Genomic DNA, 19,664 nt, shown 5'->3' on the forward strand with positions numbered 1-19,664 from the left:
GGTACAGTGTAGACCAAGTAGGATGGCGGTGACAGGCTGTGGGGTGTGCCGCCCCCCCAGTATATTCCCTAAGCTCCTTCAGGGGCTCTCGCTAAATGGCCAGCTGTTAGTCTCACTCAAGGGTTTTCTTTTTCACCTCCATCTAATTCTTATCTCCAATCTTTTTATTCTATTCTTTTGAAATATGAGATGAGGGGTTGAGAAATCCCCCTGTCTTTGGACTACCTGTATCGCCTTGAACCTTCGATGCCCTACCTCCGAAAACACCCATCATCCCCGGAGCTTCTGCAAATATCCCGCTTTTATTGCATCAAAAACGATTAACGACCTACATTCCATATGGCGCACACCTATGAGGTCGGCACGCGGGCCTGGCAGCCCGACCCGACAGAAGGATGGCTGGCATCCGAGGTGAAGGAGAAGCTGGAGGATGGAGAGAAAGTGCAGCTAATCTTTGAGTTGGAAAACGGAGAGGTAGGTGCCCTTGGAATACTGGACGCGGGCTGCGCAGTCCTGTCTCTTGAGTTTTCCGGGGTTGCTGACACTGTCTTGATCGGGGCAGACAAAAACGTTGGAGACCACGCAGGCCGAGCTGAAGATCGATAACAACCCCAAACTACCTCCGCTCATGAACCCTGCTATGCTTGAAGCAAGCGAAGATCTGACGAATTTGTCTCACCTGAACGAGCCCGCTGGTTAGTCTTGCTCCTACGTGTCCAGTGCCACCCTCATTGCTGACGGCCCTTTGAAGTCCTCCAGGCTATAAAACTCCGCTATGCTCAGAAGGAGATATATACCTACAGTGGTATCGTTTTGATCGCAACCAACCCCTTTGCCCGAGTCGATTCGTTGTACGTGCCGCAGATGGTGCAGGTTTATGCTGGGAAACAACGTGCCTCGCAGGCGCCTCACCTGTTCGCGATTGCGGAGGAAGCTTTCTCGTAAGAATCGTCCAGCTGTTACATCTCTGAACTTGATTTCGCTTACACTTTTGATACAGTGACATGCTTCGCGATGGAAAGAATCAGACGATTGTGGTTTCTGGTGAATCCGGAGCGGGTAAGACCGTGAGTGCCAAATATATCATGCGCTACTTTGCGACTCGCGAGTCTCCCGATCAGCCTGGAAAATATACCAGCAGCCGCGCAGATGCAATCAGTGAAACCGAAGAGCAGATCCTAGCTACTAACCCGGTCATGGAAGCGTTCGGTAACGCCAAAACCACTCGTAACGACAACTCCTCCCGTTTCGGCAAATATATCGAGATCATGTTCGATGACCGAACGAACATCATCGGAGCTAAGATCCGGACCTATCTTCTTGAGCGGTCAAGACTCGTCTTCCAGCCTCTCAAAGAGCGCAATTACCACATCTTCTACCAGCTGGTAGCGGGTGCTTCTGACGCGGAGAAACAGGATCTGGGTCTCCTGGCTGCTGAAGACTTTGAGTATCTCAACCAAGGTGGTACTCCAGTAATCGACGGTGTTGATGACAAGGCCGAATTCGAAGCGACTAGGAAGTCGCTGGCTGTGATTGGTGTGCCGCAGGAAGACCAGACAGGCATCTTCCGCGTTCTCGCTGCTTTGCTACACCTCGGCAATGTCAAGATCACAGCTACTCGCACGGATTCGTCAGTTTCGTCGACCGAGCCTGCACTTATCCGCGCGTGTGAGATGCTTGGAATCGATGCTACGGAGTTTGCGAAGTGGATCGTGAAGAAGCAACTTATCACGCGTGGTGAGAAAATCACCTCCAACTTGACACAACAACAGGCCTTGGTTGTCCGAGACTCCGTCGCCAAGTTTATCTATTCCAGTCTATTTGATTGGCTAGTGGAGAAGATCAACCGCCGCCTCGCTACTGATGAAGTGCTTGAGCAGTTCAAATGCTTCATTGGTGTTCTTGATATTTACGGGTTCGAACATTTCGCCAAGAACTCTTTCGAACAATTTTGCATCAATTATGCCAACGAGAAGTTGCAACAAGAATTCAACCAGCATGTGTTCAAGCTTGAGCAGGAAGAATATGTCCGAGAAGAGATCGATTGGACATTCATTGACTTTTCGGATAACCAACCTTGTATCGATCTTATTGAAGCGAAGCTCGGTGTCTTGGCCCTATTGGATGAAGAGTCTCGACTTCCCATGGGCTCGGATGAGCAGTTTGTCATGAAGCTTCACCATCACTTTGCCGCTGACAAGCAAAAGTTCTACAAGAAACCTCGCTTCGGGAAATCTGCATTCACCGTCTGTCACTATGCAGTCGATGTTACTTATGAATCTGATGGATTTATCGAGAAGAACCGTGACACTGTGCCAGACGAGCATTTGGAAGTGTTGCGCAATTCTTCCAATCCTTTCATTAAGGAGATTCTAGAAACTGCTGCGGCCGTTCGTGAGAAGGACTCTGCTGCTATGTCATCTAAGCCAGTTGCAGCAGCTCCAGGGCGTCGGATTGGCGTTGCGGTCAATCGCAAACCTACGCTTGGAGGAATCTTCAAGTCTTCGCTGATTGAATTGATGCACACCATCAACAACACAGAAGTTCATTACATCCGTTGCATCAAACCCAATGAGGCAAAGGAATCTTGGAAATTCGAAGGTCCTATGGTTCTCAGTCAGCTGAGAGCTTGTGGTGTCCTGGAAACTGTCAGAATCAGTACTGCTGGCTACCCGACACGATGGACTTATGAGGAATTTGCGGTCCGTTACTACATGTTGTGCTATTCCTCGCAATGGACCTCGGAGATTCGGGATATGTGTCATGCAATCCTTCGAAAGGCCCTGGGAGATGAGAAGCAAGATAAGTATCAACTTGGTCTTACTAAAATCTTCTTCCGAGCTGGTATGCTTGCATTCCTGGAGAACCTCCGAACGTCCAGGTTGAACGAATGCGCCATTATGATTCAGAAGAACTTGCGTGCCAAGTATTACCGCCGCCGCTACCTCGATGCTCGTGACTCAATTCTCACCACTCAGGCCTTCATTCGAGGTTTCTTGGCACGGCAGCAGGCCCATGAGATTCGCCGGACCAAGGCTGCTACTACCATCCAGCGGGTCTGGCGTGGCCAGAAGGAGAAGAAGCGGTACAATCAAATCCGCAAAAACTTCATTCTCTTCGAGTCTATTGCCAAGGGATTCCTGTGCCGACGCAACATCATGGACTCTATTAATGGAAATGCGGCTAAGGTCATTCAGCGTGCTTTCCGCTCCTGGGTTCAAATTCGAGCCTGGAGACAGTATCGCCGCCATGTTATCATTATCCAAAACCTCTGGAGAGGAAAACAGGCAAGAAACTCCTACAAGAGACTTCGCGAGGATGCCCGTGATCTTAAGCAGATCTCTTACAAGTTGGAGAATAAGGTGGTTGAGTTGACCCAGTACTTGCAATCTCTTAAGCTTGAAAATAAAACCTTGGTTTCACAGCTGGAAAACTACGATGCCCAATTGAAGTCATGGAGAACCCGACACAATGCCTTAGATGCTCGCACGAAGGAGCTCCAGGTTGAAGCAAACCAGGCTGGTATCACCGCGGCCCGGTTAGAGGCGATTGAAGAGGAGATGAAAAAGCTTCAACAAAGCCACACTGAGGCTCTGGCTACCATCAAGCGCCTCCAAGAAGAGGAGAGGATATCCCGTGACGCTCTTACAGTCGCTGATGGCGAGTTGGGGCGCCTCAGGCTATTGGATTCTGACCATGAGAAGGATAAGACTGGTCTCCGGCAGCGGATTTCCGATCTTGAGGAACAGCTCGAGACTGCGAAGAGATCTGTGCCTTTGCACGGCATGAACGGCGATGGTCTATCCAACGGTGGCGCAGTCTTGAGCACTGCCCCGGGCTTGATCAACCTGGTATCTTCAAAGAAACCTAAGCCCAAGAGACGCAGTGTCGGTGCCGAGAGGATCGAGACGGATCGCTTCAGTGGTGCATACAACCCTCGGCCTGTTTCGATGGCGGTCACCCCTGGATCTATGATGTCCCGTCAAAATGCAGCCATCTCTCCTGGTCTAGAGTCGGTCGAGATGGAACTCGAGAACCTACTTTCCGAAGAGGAAGAATTGAACGAGGAAGTCGCCATGGGTCTTATCCGCAACCTGAAGATTCCGCTCCCAACTTCGACACCGCCTCCAACTGAAAAGGAAGTCTTGTTCCCAGCATACTTGATTAACCTTGTTACGTCGGAGATGTGGAACAACGGATTTGTTAAGGAGTCGGAGCGATTCTTGGCCAACGTTATGCAGTCTATCCAGCATGAAGTTATGCAGCATGATGGGGACGACGCGATCAACCCCGGTGCCTTCTGGTTATCCAACGTGCACGAAATGCTATCATTTGTCTTCCTGGCCGAGGATTGGTATGAAGCACAGAAGACCGAGAACTACGAGTATGACCGCCTGTTGGAGATTGTCAAGCATGACCTTGAGAGCTTGGAATTCAACATCTATCACACTTGGATGAAGGTCTTGAAGAAAAAGCTGTACAAGATGATCGTTCCAGCCATCATCGAGTCTCAATCACTTCCCGGCTTTGTCACCAGTGAAACGAATCGTTTCCTTGGGAAGCTTCTGCCCTCCAACAATAACCCAGCCTACAGCATGGACAACCTCCTCAGTCTATTGAACGGTGTTTACAAGGCAATGAAGGCCTTCTACCTTGAGGACGCCATCGTCCTTCAGACCGTCACGGAGCTCTTGCGCTTAGTTGGTGTCACTGCTTTCAACGATCTCCTCATGCGACGTAACTTCCTGTCATGGAAGCGTGGTCTGCAAATCAACTACAACATCACTCGTATTGAGGAGTGGTGTAAGAGTCATGATATGCCGGAGGGGACGTTGAAACTGGAGCATTTGATGGTAAGATTTCTTGTTTGATATTTATTTGGGTATTATACTAACACCTACATAGCAAGCGACCAAGCTTCTGCAGTTGAAGAAGGCTACTCTGAATGATATTGAGATCATTCAAGACATTTGCTGGATGTAAGTGGACCCAAGTATCATCTCCCACGAATTCACATGACTAATTTTGTGCAGGCTGTCTCCAAACCAAATCCAGAAACTTCTGAACCAGTACCTGGTGGCAGATTACGAACAGCCCATCAACGGCGAGATCATGAAGGCCGTCGCTTCTCGCGTCACAGAGAAGAGCGATGTGCTCCTCCTGGCTCCGGTAGACATGGAGGACAGTGGCCCGTACGAGATCGCCGAGCCGCGTGTTATCACTGCCCTGGAGACTTATACTCCATCCTGGCTACAAACACCGCGGTTGAAACGACTTGCTGAGATTGTGTCCGCGCAAGCGATGGCACAGCAAGAGAAGCTCGAATGGGACCATGGGATGGTTGAGGAATAGATCTGTACTGTTGTATATTAGACTTATGGATTTCCTGTGAGCTACGGATTACGACTTGCCTGGATTATCCATGGCCTTTGCGATACAGTGTTGCGCGTGATTTTCGTTTGTTTCAATTGCATATGACATCTTGGCTTATAGACCAGAAGAGGTTGCTAAGAGAGTTCCTGTAATGAGTTTTCTCCTTCTAAAACATAGACGACAATCCAAATACAAAAAATGGAATGCCCGAAGGGTTTATTGTCCCGAGTAGAGCAATTGATATGTAAGTTTTTTTTATTTTTTTATTTCATGAATTTTGAACATATACTATGGATTAGTTCTCACCCCCTATCGTCGGAGTGCTACAATGACTACCCCAAGATGGAGAAAAAGAAAATAAGAAACGAAACCAAAGAAAGGAACCTTAAGAGATATATATCTGAGTAGTCCTTAGATCGGGTCAGGTGATCCCAACATGTATGAATCCCAGCACCGTCAATATATGCAATCAGCGATAGCACAGTGGGGCACACTATTATCTGCGACTTGCAACATCCAACCCATACCATCACCTACCAATCTAAAATCCATACACAGTCAAAATGGCCATCACCACGCTGAACTTCATCACCGGCAACAAAAACAAGCTCGCCGAGGTGCAGGCTATCCTCGGTAAGGTCATCGAGGTGAACAACCAGGAGGTCGATGTCCCCGAGATCCAAGGCACAATCGAAGAAATCGCCAAAGAGAAGGCCAGACGCGCCGCCGAAGTGGTAATTTCTTCCTAGACTTTTCATGCTGAAATTGCATTTGCTTACGAGGGAATAGATCAATGGACCTGCCTTGACCGAAGACACTGCCCTGGAGTTCCATGCGCTCAAGGGTCTTCCTGGGCCATACATGTATGTCTTAGCTATATTAAGGCTTACTTACTATGTGATAATAGTACTGATGATTGCCAGCAAATCTTTCATGGAGAATCTGGGCCACGAGGGCTTGAACAAGATGCTCGATGGCTTCGAGGACAGAACTGCCGAAGCTGTGTGTACCTTTGCCTTTTGCCAGGGCCCTGGCGCAGAGCCGATTATTTTCCAGGGAAGGACTGAGGTGAGGCAAATACAGTCATTTCAAATTTGAATATATCTAATTGTGATTGATGTACAGGGTACTATTGTGCGGCCCAGAGGTCCAGCAAAATTCGGTAAGTGAACATCCAACTGAGGTCTGCAGAAAATCAAAATCAAGATCTGATATATGACAGGCTGGGATGCTATCTTCGAATATAATGGCAAGACATATGCCGAGATGGACAAAGACGAAAAGGTAAGAACGGTCTTGTTTTCCCGTGAAAAAAAGCCATGTACTAAGAGCCCTGCGAACAGAACAAGGTCTCGCACCGGTACAAGGCGCTGGTGAAGTTGCAGCACTGGCTAGCCGACCAACAGTAAATGGGTATAGAACTCGGCCTGCAGAAGACCATAGAAGAATGTGAAACGAAGATCAAGAATTGTATATGGCCTGGCGCATTCCCTCAATCCGCATTCTGCGCATGCGATTGCTTCCACGAATCGACCCATTGCGCGATCCGCTGGCAGTTCGAGTCTACGTCTGCATCCTGCTCGCTGTTCAACTCGACCACGATCTCTTCGTCGAATGCCTCCCGCGCTTCGTCTGATAGGACGCCGAAGATTTCCGCGTCGACGTTCTCTTCTAGCTTTTTCTCATGGTAGCCCCTTGGAATAGGTTAGTTTGACGGCGTAGATATGTTGCGAGGTTGATTGTCATACCGGGAGGAAAGTCGGTCGTAAAGAACATCTGTAGTGGGGCAGCGGAGGACAACGACGAGATCGATCCAGGACTTAGGGAAGAGGTCACAGGCATGCCAGTCGATCAAGTAACCGCCATCAGGAATCTCATCTTCGAGGGCATCGAGGAGCTACATCGCGCATGGATTAGCATGTGAATTGTTGAGTCTTGAACCAATGGTGGGAAGAGGAGCTTCCAGTTCAAGAGAAGAGCTTGTAGGAACCATTCTCACCTTATCCTCGTCAACAACCCAGGTCTTCAATTCCTCGTCGTATTCATCGAAGCATCCACGGTCCTTTGCGACCTGGTTAATGGATAGGTGCTTCAAGCCGATCTCTTGCGCGAGTTGTTCGCAGTGGACGGTCTTCCCCACGCCGGGGGTGCCGGTGATGATCACATTTGGAGAGGTGCGCATAGTTTCTTAAAGGATAGAGATCTTGAAGTGGAATTGTAGATTGTAGATTGAAAATGGTTTCCCCAGATGAAATAATTCCATCGGACTAATTTTCCTCCCGGCTATCTTATCGTGGAGGGGTAAGGTACCGCATTTGGAATGTATAAAAGACATTTATAGAAACTTGTAACTATGTGTTCTTTATTTGACTAACACGATACAAATGATATGCATTGTTAATGGAATCGTTTGATTTTATGCGGCTTCATGTTCCGGGCTGGTTGTACATAGCCTAGTACCAATTAGCATTAGAACGATGAGAATTGAACAATCACTCACTTGAGAAGCTCGAATATCTTGTACTTTTGCAGATAAGGCGTTCCTCTGCGATATGCTTTAAGTAGACGAGTTGGATCTGAGGGCTTGACAAACGTCCCGAGCAAGCGCTGCATTGCAGGAGAAGTCTTGAACATGGGATCGAATACCAGCAGATTTGCGCTGCCGTTGTCTCGGATTTCAAAACCTACAATTGTCATAGAATGACCTGGCTCAAGTTAGATTGAGGTATATAGGTTTGAAAGTTACAGAAAGTTGTACCTTGATGCTGGAAGTATATCGGAGGGAGATCAGTCTGAACGATCTTCGCATCGTCGTCTGGTGAGCACGCTGATCGGAAATATTCGGCGACATCAATGTAAAGAGCCTCATAGGCCCGAACGTTGCCTGATTCTGACAGACTCCGGGCTTCACATCTAGATATAGGGTCAGCGGGATCGAATCGAAGCAGGCTAGATAACTCACGGGATTCCTAGACTCATGAAAAGCGCTTGTGCCTAGGTACTCGTTAGGTATAGCAGATAATCAATACGGAGAAAAGACCTACTTCAGGCGTACCAATAAACTTGCGCGTATTTTTGATACCCCCTGTCTCAGCTCTTCCAGAGCTATTGAACCCCATATCCCAGGCCGACTCAATCATATCCTGCAACTCAAGGATCGTTGGTCCCTTATTTGGAAAGTGCTCATAGCCAAAGCTACGAGACTTTTGCAGCCAAGAAACCAGCATTTGAATATTGCGATAGCCACAAAACCCGCCTTCCCGACGCATCTTGCAGATATGGCGGACTTTGGGGCTACAGAATAATGCCCGCTGGACAGATTTGTCCTGTTCACACAGCCGAGCAAGAACAGGAATTAAGTTGTCGGTCTCATTTTCTACTGTCTCGCGCCGTGTGAGTTTGCCATCGGACGTGATTTGGGTTTGCTTTGATGTGCTGCCGCCCTTCTCCAGCATTTTCCTTAGCCATGAGGGCATTTTCTTCTCGTGGGCATGCGGACCCAATTCCGAGCGCTGGATAGTGTTAGTACTTATCTTCAGAGATGCAAATCTGGGACAAATACCCCTAATCTCTTCGTCCCGTTGGCATTGGTTGCCCTTGGGGGACTGTGAGGCCGTGGTGTCTTGGCAGTGTTTACTCGCGAGGAGTCTCGTTGCATCCCACGCTTGCCTCCTTTGTGGGAGTTCAGCATGTCGAGTGAATCTTCATCATCAAAGTACCCATCGCCATGTACGTCTGTAGTTGGGCGTGCCGGTGTGCCCCCAGTATCATCCATGCCCTCCGCAACATGCAGATCCAGGTGACTGGAGAGCTCGGCAATTTCTATTGTCTCGCCACATCCATGTGGACAGTCGACATATTTGTCTGCGCCACCCTGGCTCACTGGCAGTGAAGCTGAGTTTTGGCCAGCAAGATCCTGCGGGTTATCCTGTATGGAACTAGCTAGCCCTGTTTCTGGATGGCAGTATTCGATGTGTTGGGACACAAAATTAGCATCGGAGTCTGCGAAAGTGCAAAAGGGGCATGAGGCGGTGTTGTTGTCGGCCATGGAATTTTCGTCCAGTGCTGACATTGGAGGGGAAATTGTTAGGTTGATGCTGCAGACACCAAGATGAGTAGCAGGTGTATATGTACAAAACGCAGAGAGAGAAAAAGAATGCCAAAGTTGATTACACGAAGAGCCAGAAGTATAGACAAAGGATTTAATTTGATGCCTAAATGGCCAGACAGCCCGTTCGCCGAGACCCACTAGGCGGAGTTGTCAGTTCATGCGGCGTACACATGCGCAACACACAACATACAACATACAATCTGGATTATCTTTCATTCCATATATTAATGAACCTTGGAAGAGATATCATTATTGGTCTCTTGCTTGTCCTCTTTCTGATCCGGTTTTCTTCCCAGCCCTAGCCGAACTGGTCCAGCTCGCCTTTGAGAAGTGCTTCCCTTCATGACAGCCGTGGGCATTGAACTTCTTTGGCCTTTTTCTGGCCTCTTTTCATAGGAGCCATGTGGTCATGAATATCTGGGATTGACAGATTTCCCATCATTCCACGATGCCAAGGAAGGCGAACACTCTAGAGACCAGACTATAAAGTCTCTCTCTGCAAGATATTCAGTCTTCTTTTCGGGCGACGACCAATGGGGCTGCTGGAGCCTCCGGATGGCACGAGGAATCGTGAATTGCTCAGGGATTCTATTCTGGAAGGTGAGAATCCGAAATTCTCCAGTCACCTACAGGCTCCGCGGTCTCAAACTCTTCAGCTTGGCCATTAGCGCCTCTCGCTTGCTGTTAAACTGCCCGGAGCGCAGATTTCCTCAAGCTGGAATTCCAACAAACTGAGTGCGTAGCTCAAGCTCCTGGATTTGAATATGGACCTTTGGCCACTTGGTGCACGTGGCCTCCTTCCTATAGTGGCCATGAGGTATCGACTAGATCTGAGCAATATGCTGATAGCTATTCTCAATGTAGGGAAAGAGATTAAGAAATCTTACTCTCCGCGTGGCTCTCTGGGTTCAAATAACCAGAATCTGCCCCCAAGGTAGATGAAGTAAATAATCGGAAAAAACGGCAACGATCTTTGACAAATCGTGAATCATCTAGGTATGGGGCTACTTTGGCTCTTCTCTCCATAAGATGTATGGCAATGTCCATACAGATAGCTATTGCGGCTATTTTCTGTGACTATAAAATTGTATACAGGAGGATCAACATGCCCACTCGATGTTTCTGGCATGTTCCGAAAAGTCGCAATCATTTCTATCGTGACGTGACGGCTTGGGTCACCGCGCAGCAGAATCATCATAATATCAACAAGGACAACTGAATCTCAAGCATGGTCCATTCAAGTATATCACTGTACTAGTACTAGAAATCAATTGTCGAGTCCTGATATATACTCCGGAAGAACATTCACCCCGCCAAGACCCAATGAGGTACATTTCATATGAAAATGGCGTGATTGGTGGGGCCTCCGACATCGTTGGTTCCTGGCCGCAACAGGCAGGCGGTCTCTCTCTGCATAACTCTATTTCCAATTGAGTCACAAAAAAAAAAATATGCAACCCGAAGTGGCTCCTAGGGTCTCCGCTTTCGCCGGTTCCCCCTCCAAAACCACTTCTCACTCCCTTGCATTACATTGTACACTGTCTTTACTTATTTTGGGTCGACACTATGGATACCACCATTCTTAATTCGAATTTGCCAGTGAACACGCAGGCCCATAGCAATTGGGTCGTGCAGAAATTCGGCGGCACGAGTGTCGGCAAGTTTGCGCGCAATATCATTGAGCAGGTGGTACAGTATGACGCACTTTTTCGATTTCGACTTGACGGAGACTGACAATTGTATAGACCGAGTCTCGTGAACAACAGAGTCGCCGTCGTATGTTCCGCGAGAAGCAGTTCCACAAAAGCCGAAGGCACAACCAACCGGTGAGTCACTACTCCGCAGCCATATGACGCTTGAGGTATTGAGATACTAACACCAATTTCTTCCAACCAGGCTATTGCGGGCAGCGCGGGACGCTGAAAATCCTCGTTCAAGGCAATATCTGACATTGGTGGAGGCTGTTCGTTTGGAACATGTACAAGTCGCCCAGGAACAATTGAAATCGGTAGAAATAAGGGATCAAGTGATTGCGGATATTACCGGAGAATGCGAACGAGTACTCAAGTTCCTGGAGGCCGCTCAAACCCTGGGAGAAATCAGTGCGCGCTGTGTGGACAAGGTGATGAGTACCGGCGAGAAGCTGAGCTGTCTGCTCATGGCCGCCCAATTACAAGACCGCGGGGTTGATTCGCAGTATGTGGATCTTGCAGAAGTCATTGATTTCCCCATCGGTCCCCACGGCTTGGACCAGGACTTTTATAATACCCTGGCGGCAGCTTTCGGCAGCAAAGTCGCGGCCTGCGGGCATCGAGTACCTGTGATGACTGGGTACTTTGGTACCATCCCCGGTGGTCTGCTCGATCAGATTGGTCGTGGATATACCGATCTCTGTGCCGCCCTTGTCGCGGTCGGAACTCGCGCCCAAGAGCTGCAGGTCTGGAAGGAGGTAGATGGTATCTTTACCGCGGACCCGCGTAAAGTGCCAACGGCTCATCTGCTCCCGACCATTACCCCCGCCGAAGCCGCCGAATTGACGTTTTATGGATCCGAAGTTATTCATCCGTTCACCATGGAGCAAGTCATTCGCGCACGGATCCCTATTCGCATTAAAAACGTCATGAACCCAAAGAACGCAGGCACTATTATTTTCCCCGACTCTGTGGCCGAACTAGAGAGAACCACACCCGGACATGATCCACGTTTGTTCCGGACCCGGAGTCCAACTCTCGCGCATACACCGAAACGTCCGACCGCAGTCACAATCAAGCATGATATCCTGGTGATCAACGTACATTCCAACAAGCGGTCGCTCTCGCATGGTTTCTTTGCCGGCATTTTCTCCGTATTGGACAAGTGGCGCCTATCCATTGATTTGATCTCGACCAGCGAGGTTCACGTGTCCTTGGCCCTTCACTCAGAGTTGCCCCTTTTGAATGGAAACGGACGGGATGAGTATCAGATCATCGACGAGGATCTCCAGGGTGCATTGAACGACCTGGAGAAGTACGGAACTGTGGATATCATCCCCGAGATGGCCATTCTCAGTCTGGTAGGCAAGCAAATGAAGAATATGATTGGGGTCGCAGGCCGTATGTTCACCACTCTCGGGGATAACAGCGTGAATATCGAGATGATTTCGCAAGGTGAGTAAATAATGATCCCCACTCCCCCGCCCCCCTCGCTCTGCCTTTGTACCCTTGACTGGGGCTAACTGGATCTTTTCTCCCCCTCGCAGGTGCAAGTGAAATCAATATCTCCTGCGTCATTGAAGAACGAGACGCCGACCGCGCCCTGAATATCATCCATACGAGCATGTTCACCTTCCTGGACTAAGCGTCCCACGTTTGCGCATCGAGCAAAAAGTCATTGTTTTAAGATATCCCTTGGGTTTTATTGATAGAAAAAAGTTATGCATCCACCCGAAGTCGAAGTTCCCCGTGAATATAGGAGGACACGACTTTTGTTGGGAAAACCAAGCATGGGCTTTCTTTTTTTGTGATGCATGGGCTTGGAGTTTTCTGCTTTCATTTTCCCCGGTTCTTTTTTTTTCGTCTAGAATAGAAGTCATGAAGCGATTGTTCCATGAGGGATGATTTTCTCTATATTTTGGGATATTCAATCACACACATCTTATATATCAGATTTCTTCTTCTTGGTCCCTTTCCACTGTAGCCTCCTCCTTTCTGCGCCCTGAATAGAACGGAGTACAACGTACTCTGTACCCCCTGATCCGACAGTGAAAGGACCATCGGTGATGATTCTAGCTGGAGCCAGGCGTTTAATGTGTCTCTGTCGCTTCGCTTGAGTCGGAGTCTGTTAGCTCTAGGGTTACTGTCGGGTTGTCCACGAAGCCCTGTCGCACTGGCTAACCTCTTTAGTTTTACATCTCCTTCCTTGTCACAACCCTTTTCTTCCCTGACAGCTCCTGGGTATTTGTAGCGGGGTGGATACGACCTATTTGGTTAAAAGCGAGGTCCATTGAGTCCCTGAATTCTCCAATGGCTTGGAATGGACGAGTGTTAGCATCATGGCGAAAGATCCGAGGACCCTCATAAGAAGGCAAACAGGAGAGCCTGGGTAAAGGGATTATGGTTCGTCCAGCAACCCAGTACAGAGTGAGTAAGTGCATGAAATCTGTTACAAGGTGTCTCTGATATACAAGCAAGGGCATAGGGAAATACACTAGGGACCTCCTAGATTCGAACAATAGACCCCGTTCTAGTTCCAATTCATTGCTCTGTCCTCGTACTCCATACTCTGTGTAGGTTTGGATTATTAGGTTCCGGCACCTGCAGACAAGAGTGCAGCACATGCGTTGTACGATGCAGCCTGGAAGATTGATTGGCCCTCGACGCACCCGAGAGCAATTGGCCACTAGTCAAGGGCGTTAGGAGATCCATGACAGCAGATAAACAAGGGGTGAAAGGTAGCGAGCGTTTCAGAGTTACATCAACACTTCCACATACCGGGAGGCCCGGACCAATTGGGGTGCCAATGCTGGATTGACAGTGTCTCGGTCTAGATTGGTGGTGTGATACTACGTGTACTTGTAGGGCTAGATGTATGCCGGAGTACGGAGTACACTCCGTATATTCTGTATATTGTAGACAGCGTATTGACAAGAGCTAAAGATAGATATACTGTACACTATATGCTTCCAATATACTACTATACAACATATACTATTCAATAATCCAAGCAATAATGCAAACCTGACATACTTCCGTTCATCCTCGGTGGATCAGATCGGCGCTAGAAAATGTGAGCAAGGGAGGGGACCCCCTTTGGTAAGATATGAATTGATAATACGAATGATACCATCCCGATATGCCCCACCTCCCATAGTAAAACGCGTGACGCGTCGAGATAATGACAATACGTGACTGGTATCATCGCACTATCGCACTCCATGATCTCCCTCTCCTCCTCCTCCCCCCCGCCTTTCTTCTTCGCTGAAGGAAAAATTGAACATTTCTAGAATTCTATAATAATGATTTAGTATCTTCCAAGGGTGAACAAGGAAACTGAGAGAAATTCTGAACGATATCTCTTACTTGTCACAGAACCCCATTCTTTCCTCTCAAGGAAACCCGGCTTACTCTTCCAAGTCTTACTCTACTCATTTTTCCTGTACTTCCCTGTATTCTTCTCTTCTCTATCCTCTCTATCCTCTATCCTCAGCGTCAGCAGTCCGTACCATATCTGGATATTGGTTATCTCATCTCAAATCACACATCTCATCCATTTTCATCGGTTATCAGTGGCTTGATTCGTGCCCCGGAAGTGTGACGCCTTAGCGCCTTGTGGCCCAACTTGTTTAAGCTGCATGACGGCCTGAGGTTATTGGCTTCCTCGATCTACGGAGTACCATTGGTCCAATTGGAATTCTCTGCACAGTCTCGTCACACCTAGACACGGCTCGCTCGTTGTCGCAAACTGGGCCGGGGGCCTTGTTTTCAACAGTCGCGCTCTCCCCCAACTCTGTTTACGCGTCATATGGTCCCTCTGGTGATTGGTGATATTGCAACTTGGTGCCCTATCATTTAGGTTATGGGATCGACGCGTTCTACGGGCGCACACTATTCCTCAGTGCTAGCCCCATCAGCCCAGGAGATCATCAGATCGCAGCCCCGTCTTCAACCCTCACCGCTACCACTCCAACCCATTCAGAACTCATCTTCCTATCCGCCTTCGGGTCCCCACAGGCCCTCGCCGACAAAAGGAGTCCATCCCCAGGGCTCGCACTCGCGCCACGGAAAACTCGGTTTCATTCCCATATCTGCTCCTACTCCCCCCATGTTTACCACCGATTCCCCAGCCAAGAAAGCGCCGTTCCCCATCTACTCTACAACCTCTATGCCACATTCTGCCCTCTTCACCACATTCTCCAGCGTCAATCCTGAATCATCAAAAGAAAACCTGTCAGAAGAGCCATCCAATGACAGTTTCGCGGACTTCCCAGAGCCGTCGTATGAATCTAAACTTCCAATGAAGCGCACACTCATGGAGGCTGCGCCTCTCAAGGAGCGATCCAACAAGAAACACAAGCGTGGCGAAACGCCGGCTGCTTATCTACCCGAACCCCACGACATGCCACCAGTCGAGGATGATGGCACCAAGCCTCCATACAGCTATGCTACCTTGATTGGAATGTCAATTCTGCGCGCCAATAACCGGCGCCTGACGCTAGCGCAAATTTATAAGTGGATCTCCGATACCTTCACATACTACAAGAACAGCGACCCCGGTTGGCAGAATAGCATCCGACACAATCTCAGTCTCAACAAGGCATTCATTAAGCAAGAGCGACCCAAGGATGACCCTGGTAAGGGTAATTACTGGGCCATTGAGCCCGGCATGGAAGCCCAATTTCTTAAAGACAAACAAGTGCGCCGTGCCACAATGTCTAGCCTTCCTCTTCCTGCTGCTCCTCAGAGAGATTCTATACCTCAGTCGCAAACCGCAAGCACCACAACATGGATGGTACCGCCACAGCCCGCTTATCACGCGCCACATCATCACGTGCCTGCACCCAGACCGGCTCCAGATGACTTGTCTTCAGATGCAACATTACCTGCGTCTGACCCTGCTCTTCAGGATGATGCAGACGAAGTTGTTCCTGCTCCTCCGGTCCGCGCACCACCTCGTTCCTCCCCTCCGCAGACCATTCGGTCATCTCCTCCAATCGCTCCTCCCCGATTCGCCCGTCAGGGTACCCCTCCAACCCCCACTCACTCTGGCCCTACCCCCGCGCCTCGCCCGCGCAAGCGCAAGTCAATCACTATAAATGACAGTGGTTATTTCTCGTCGTTGGAGTCATCCGCTCTCAGGCCTAACAAGGCTGGGCATATCTTGACATCTGATTTGGATATCGAGCCTCCACGCATCAAGCGCGGCCGTGCTGAGGAAGAGATCGCGCGCATGCGCAGCTCATCTCACGATATCAGCCCTGGTCAACCAGTGGTCCGCAAAAACCCCAACCCCCCGATCGGTTCTTCGCCTCTTCGCAGTCAGTATGTGAGCATGCAGCCGCCTCCATTGACGCCTATCATCAAGTTCAAGAAGCCTGCCAGGCCGCCACCATCTGTCTCTCCCAATACCAATCTGCGAAACCATCGCCGGAAGATCCAGCAAATGGTCAACTCGCCTATCAAACATTTGGGCCTTTCTGAAGATGCCCTTCCTTGGAGCCCGGCTTTCAATCTTCAGGACGAGACCTATACTCCTCATGATCATTTCCATACCTCTTTCGATGTTTTTGCGGATCCTGGATCAGCACAGGTATCCTATGGGTCTCCCGAGAAGCGCTCACTCAAACGCCCGCGGAACGACAGTGGTACCACTGTTCTTGGGGACATCACTTCGGTAAATATCAATACCCGTTTGGGTATGCCCTCGTTGTCGCGCTCCAAGTCCGCGATTTTCCCCGAGTCGCCATCTAAGCTTCCAGACCCGAGCCGCTTTGGAGACGCTGGCCAGGAAGATTTCTTCTCATTCCATCTCTTTGATGAGAGCAATGACAGCCCCGGTGAAGTCGATGGTGTTGATCTCTTGCAGGGCTTCCAAAAGATTGGAGGCGTGAGCAAGGACGACACTCTGAAGCCCAGGGCGCTTCATCGACCACAATTGGGTCACCGCCCCAATACGACTTTGTTTTAAGGCGCTCTTAAGTTCATAATTTGTACTTTCTTTTTTTGTTTACAGGTCGAGATCTCTGCGAGACGCACCTTGTTCGATTTGCCTTTTATTGTTGATTCTTGCATCATTCTCCTCACTGTCCCTTTATTGCCCTCCTGCTTTTGTCGCCCCGCAACCTTTGTTTCTTGAATTTTGGATTGTACCTGGAGTTGGTTCTCAACGATGTTTCCAAGGTCCTGTGGGCGGGTGTTTTATTTGGGAGTTTTTGGGCTGCGCTGATGGAGCCGGTTCTGACATTTCCTCCACTGAGCCCGGGATGGCCTGGTTATGACATTAATGACGATGCTAAGATGTACATGCAAGCGATGGTTTTTATGATTTGGATATCAGGGTTGGGGCTATCTTTATGGGAAACTACTGGAATACGCATTGAAGGCGTTCTTGATATAATGTATGTAGTTAGCAATTGAAAGTCGTTATTTGTCTGCTTATCAAACTGTTTCATGAGCCATCCAAGCCGAGGGTATATGATTGACCCGATGAATGGATCCAATAGAGTAATTAAAGAAGAATTAAACACAGAAACAGAAATGCATAGTACCGAAACGCCCAATCCAATGGATGCGTGTAGTGGACAACCTCAATCCACCACTACCTCCCGAGGTCCCCAGCCAAATTGAAGTCCTCCAGTCATCGACCAACCCCAGCCTCCTTTTTAATCGCTGCTTCCACAGCCGTTACAGCCACAGCTGACACACTGAATCGTCTGATCCTCCTTGAGCTGAGCCTTGGGCACTCGACAGATACACGTGGAATTGAAATTAGTCTCTTTCGTTTGGACACAGCGCAGACAACACAGCTAGGGGAATCAGTTAGTTTAGTCCACTTCCTGAATAAAAGTCCCTCGAATCGCAAACTACTCACCTTCTCGTAGCCCTGTTTTTTCCACTTGGCAATCAAGTTGGCATCGGCATACTTGTTCTTGAGCAGGAAATCGTATAGTTCCTTTGAGATCGCTTCTTTCTCGTAGTAAAGTTCATAGATGTATCGTGAGCCTAATAAGAGGGGTAGCAGCAAGTCAGCGAAACCGTACTTAATTTCTCGATGTCGCGGAGAGGAGTAACTCGTACGTTGATGACTGATCTGGAATATGGGCCAGAGGACCTCATATTTCTTCTTTCCTTCATGCGATGCGTTTTCCGCATCCTTCATTTTGTTGCTGAATTCCAGCAGTGTGTCTTCGAGATCGTCGAAGCCAGCGGGAGGCGGTTTGCGATTGCGGGCAGTGCGAATCGGAGGCATGGCGGGCGATATATTACAGATGAGACGAGGATGATGAGACAAATGTGATGCGGATATTCCAAGCGATCGTATTTCGATCTAACAGTGTGTCGACAGGGTGCTTTTTTTCCTCTTAAATGAGAACTTTGAAACGAAGGACGTAAGTTGCTATCGATAGGGAAAACTGCGCGTCATTTTTGTGCCACACCCCACCGCCTTTGATTTTGAATTGCGGACATCCGTCCAGCTACCGTCCAGCTGTTATTTCCCATTGCCCGTATCCCATTCCACTTCAATTGCTACTCGCATCTCATATACAATACCGTCATTATGGAACAACAGCTCGATCTCACCAAGCTCACCGACAGCGACAAGAAGGAGCTCAACCAGGTCCTGACCAACGAGGCTCAGAAGTCCAACATTCAGCAGAGTGAGTTGTCCATCTCCATCTTTCTATCCGGACGTATAAGAGATCTATACTTGATGATTTCTATACCCTGGATTTGAGTCGAGTCTAGCGCTTAATATATTCCACCTGGAATCAAACCCATAGCTAATATCAATCCCTTTCTAGCTGTCCACCACCTGAACGAAGTGTGCTGGGAAAAGTGCATCACCAGCAAGATCACCTCCGGCACCCTCGATAAGTCTGAGGAGTCATGCGCACAGAACTGCGTTGACCGGTGGATGGATACCAGTCTGGCTATCCTCTCGAAGCTGGACAACATGCGCGGCGGCCCCGGCCACTAAGCGTTTACCTGTGTGTTCTCGGTTTCTGCCATGATCGCTGTCTGGATGGATGCATGTCTATGGATGCCAATCATTTTTATGAAGATTGGTTAGGTTGGAGCCTGTCATGCTCTGTTTTTTTTTGCTTCGATGGCGGTTGGATGGGTTTTTCTTTAGGGGTTTATGGATGGATAGACGGATTGTGGAACCATCACTTGTATACTAGAGTGTCGATTTATGAACTAAACCATGTTGTCTTGTACAATATATGTCGGATTTGTGGGGATGTTGTTCGTAGAAAAGTGTATCATCGACGCTACCATCTCCCTAGACTATAGGAAGAGTTGTGAGAAAATGCAATATAGACTAGGTTACATATGTTGAAGAATCATAACATGTGGACTGGGTATGACTTGCAAATAATGGAACCGGTTTAACTGCAAAGGTCCAACCTTGTGAAAAGCAAATGTATAAGATTGGCAAAGTTGGCTCTTGGCTCTTGTCTCGACGCACTACAAGACCATTAGGC

The 19,664-nt window shown here is 48.8% G+C and overlaps 8 protein-coding genes across 8 annotated transcripts; 5 read left to right on the forward strand and 3 right to left on the reverse strand.

Moving 5' to 3' along the window:
- Window positions 1-339: 339 nt before the first annotated feature.
- On the forward strand, window positions 340-5,352 carry LCP9604111_1589 (type V myosin; the record flags this gene model as incomplete). Its single annotated transcript, XM_039068971.1, has 6 exons — window positions 340-474; window positions 563-695; window positions 752-941; window positions 1,001-4,853; window positions 4,906-4,979; window positions 5,034-5,352. The coding sequence occupies 6 exons, from the start codon at window positions 340-342 to the stop codon at window positions 5,350-5,352; spliced, it is 4,704 nt and encodes a 1,567-aa protein (XP_038931716.1).
- Window positions 5,353-5,936: 584 nt separating this feature from the next.
- LCP9604111_1590 (non-canonical purine NTP pyrophosphatase) lies at window positions 5,937-6,782 on the forward strand (the record flags this gene model as incomplete). Its single annotated transcript, XM_039068973.1, has 6 exons — window positions 5,937-6,107; window positions 6,163-6,236; window positions 6,297-6,441; window positions 6,499-6,535; window positions 6,596-6,657; window positions 6,717-6,782. The coding sequence occupies 6 exons, from the start codon at window positions 5,937-5,939 to the stop codon at window positions 6,780-6,782; spliced, it is 555 nt and encodes a 184-aa protein (XP_038931717.1).
- An 83-nt stretch (window positions 6,783-6,865) lies between these two features.
- LCP9604111_1591 (nucleoside triphosphates FAP7) lies at window positions 6,866-7,555 on the reverse strand (the record flags this gene model as incomplete). Its single annotated transcript, XM_039068974.1, has 3 exons — window positions 6,866-7,067; window positions 7,122-7,270; window positions 7,373-7,555. The coding sequence occupies 3 exons, from the start codon at window positions 7,553-7,555 to the stop codon at window positions 6,866-6,868; spliced, it is 534 nt and encodes a 177-aa protein (XP_038931718.1).
- A 234-nt stretch (window positions 7,556-7,789) lies between these two features.
- On the reverse strand, window positions 7,790-9,445 carry LCP9604111_1592 (C78 family peptidase; the record flags this gene model as incomplete). Its single annotated transcript, XM_039068975.1, has 6 exons — window positions 7,790-7,826; window positions 7,874-8,078; window positions 8,132-8,286; window positions 8,336-8,367; window positions 8,418-8,885; window positions 8,936-9,445. The coding sequence occupies 6 exons, from the start codon at window positions 9,443-9,445 to the stop codon at window positions 7,790-7,792; spliced, it is 1,407 nt and encodes a 468-aa protein (XP_038931719.1).
- Window positions 9,446-11,050: 1,605 nt separating this feature from the next.
- Window positions 11,051-12,820, forward strand: LCP9604111_1593 (aspartate kinase; the record flags this gene model as incomplete). Its single annotated transcript, XM_039068976.1, has 4 exons — window positions 11,051-11,178; window positions 11,230-11,310; window positions 11,381-12,630; window positions 12,723-12,820. The coding sequence occupies 4 exons, from the start codon at window positions 11,051-11,053 to the stop codon at window positions 12,818-12,820; spliced, it is 1,557 nt and encodes a 518-aa protein (XP_038931720.1).
- A 2,217-nt stretch (window positions 12,821-15,037) lies between these two features.
- Window positions 15,038-17,146, forward strand: LCP9604111_1594 (forkhead box transcription factor; the record flags this gene model as incomplete). Its single annotated transcript, XM_039068977.1, has 1 exon — window positions 15,038-17,146. The coding sequence occupies one exon, from the start codon at window positions 15,038-15,040 to the stop codon at window positions 17,144-17,146; it is 2,109 nt and encodes a 702-aa protein (XP_038931721.1).
- Window positions 17,147-17,840: 694 nt separating this feature from the next.
- Window positions 17,841-18,427, reverse strand: LCP9604111_1595 (BUD31 family protein; the record flags this gene model as incomplete). Its single annotated transcript, XM_039068978.1, has 3 exons — window positions 17,841-17,984; window positions 18,050-18,180; window positions 18,256-18,427. The coding sequence occupies 3 exons, from the start codon at window positions 18,425-18,427 to the stop codon at window positions 17,841-17,843; spliced, it is 447 nt and encodes a 148-aa protein (XP_038931722.1).
- A 309-nt stretch (window positions 18,428-18,736) lies between these two features.
- Window positions 18,737-19,156, forward strand: LCP9604111_1596 (Tim10/DDP family zinc finger protein; the record flags this gene model as incomplete). Its single annotated transcript, XM_039068979.1, has 2 exons — window positions 18,737-18,836; window positions 18,981-19,156. The coding sequence occupies 2 exons, from the start codon at window positions 18,737-18,739 to the stop codon at window positions 19,154-19,156; spliced, it is 276 nt and encodes a 91-aa protein (XP_038931723.1).
- Window positions 19,157-19,664: the final 508 nt, after the last annotated feature.

Source organism: Penicillium roqueforti (assembly GCF_015533775.1).
Source record: "Penicillium roqueforti strain LCP96 04111 chromosome Unknown scaffold_02, whole genome shotgun sequence".
Lineage (NCBI taxonomy): Eukaryota > Fungi > Ascomycota > Eurotiomycetes > Eurotiales > Aspergillaceae > Penicillium > Penicillium roqueforti.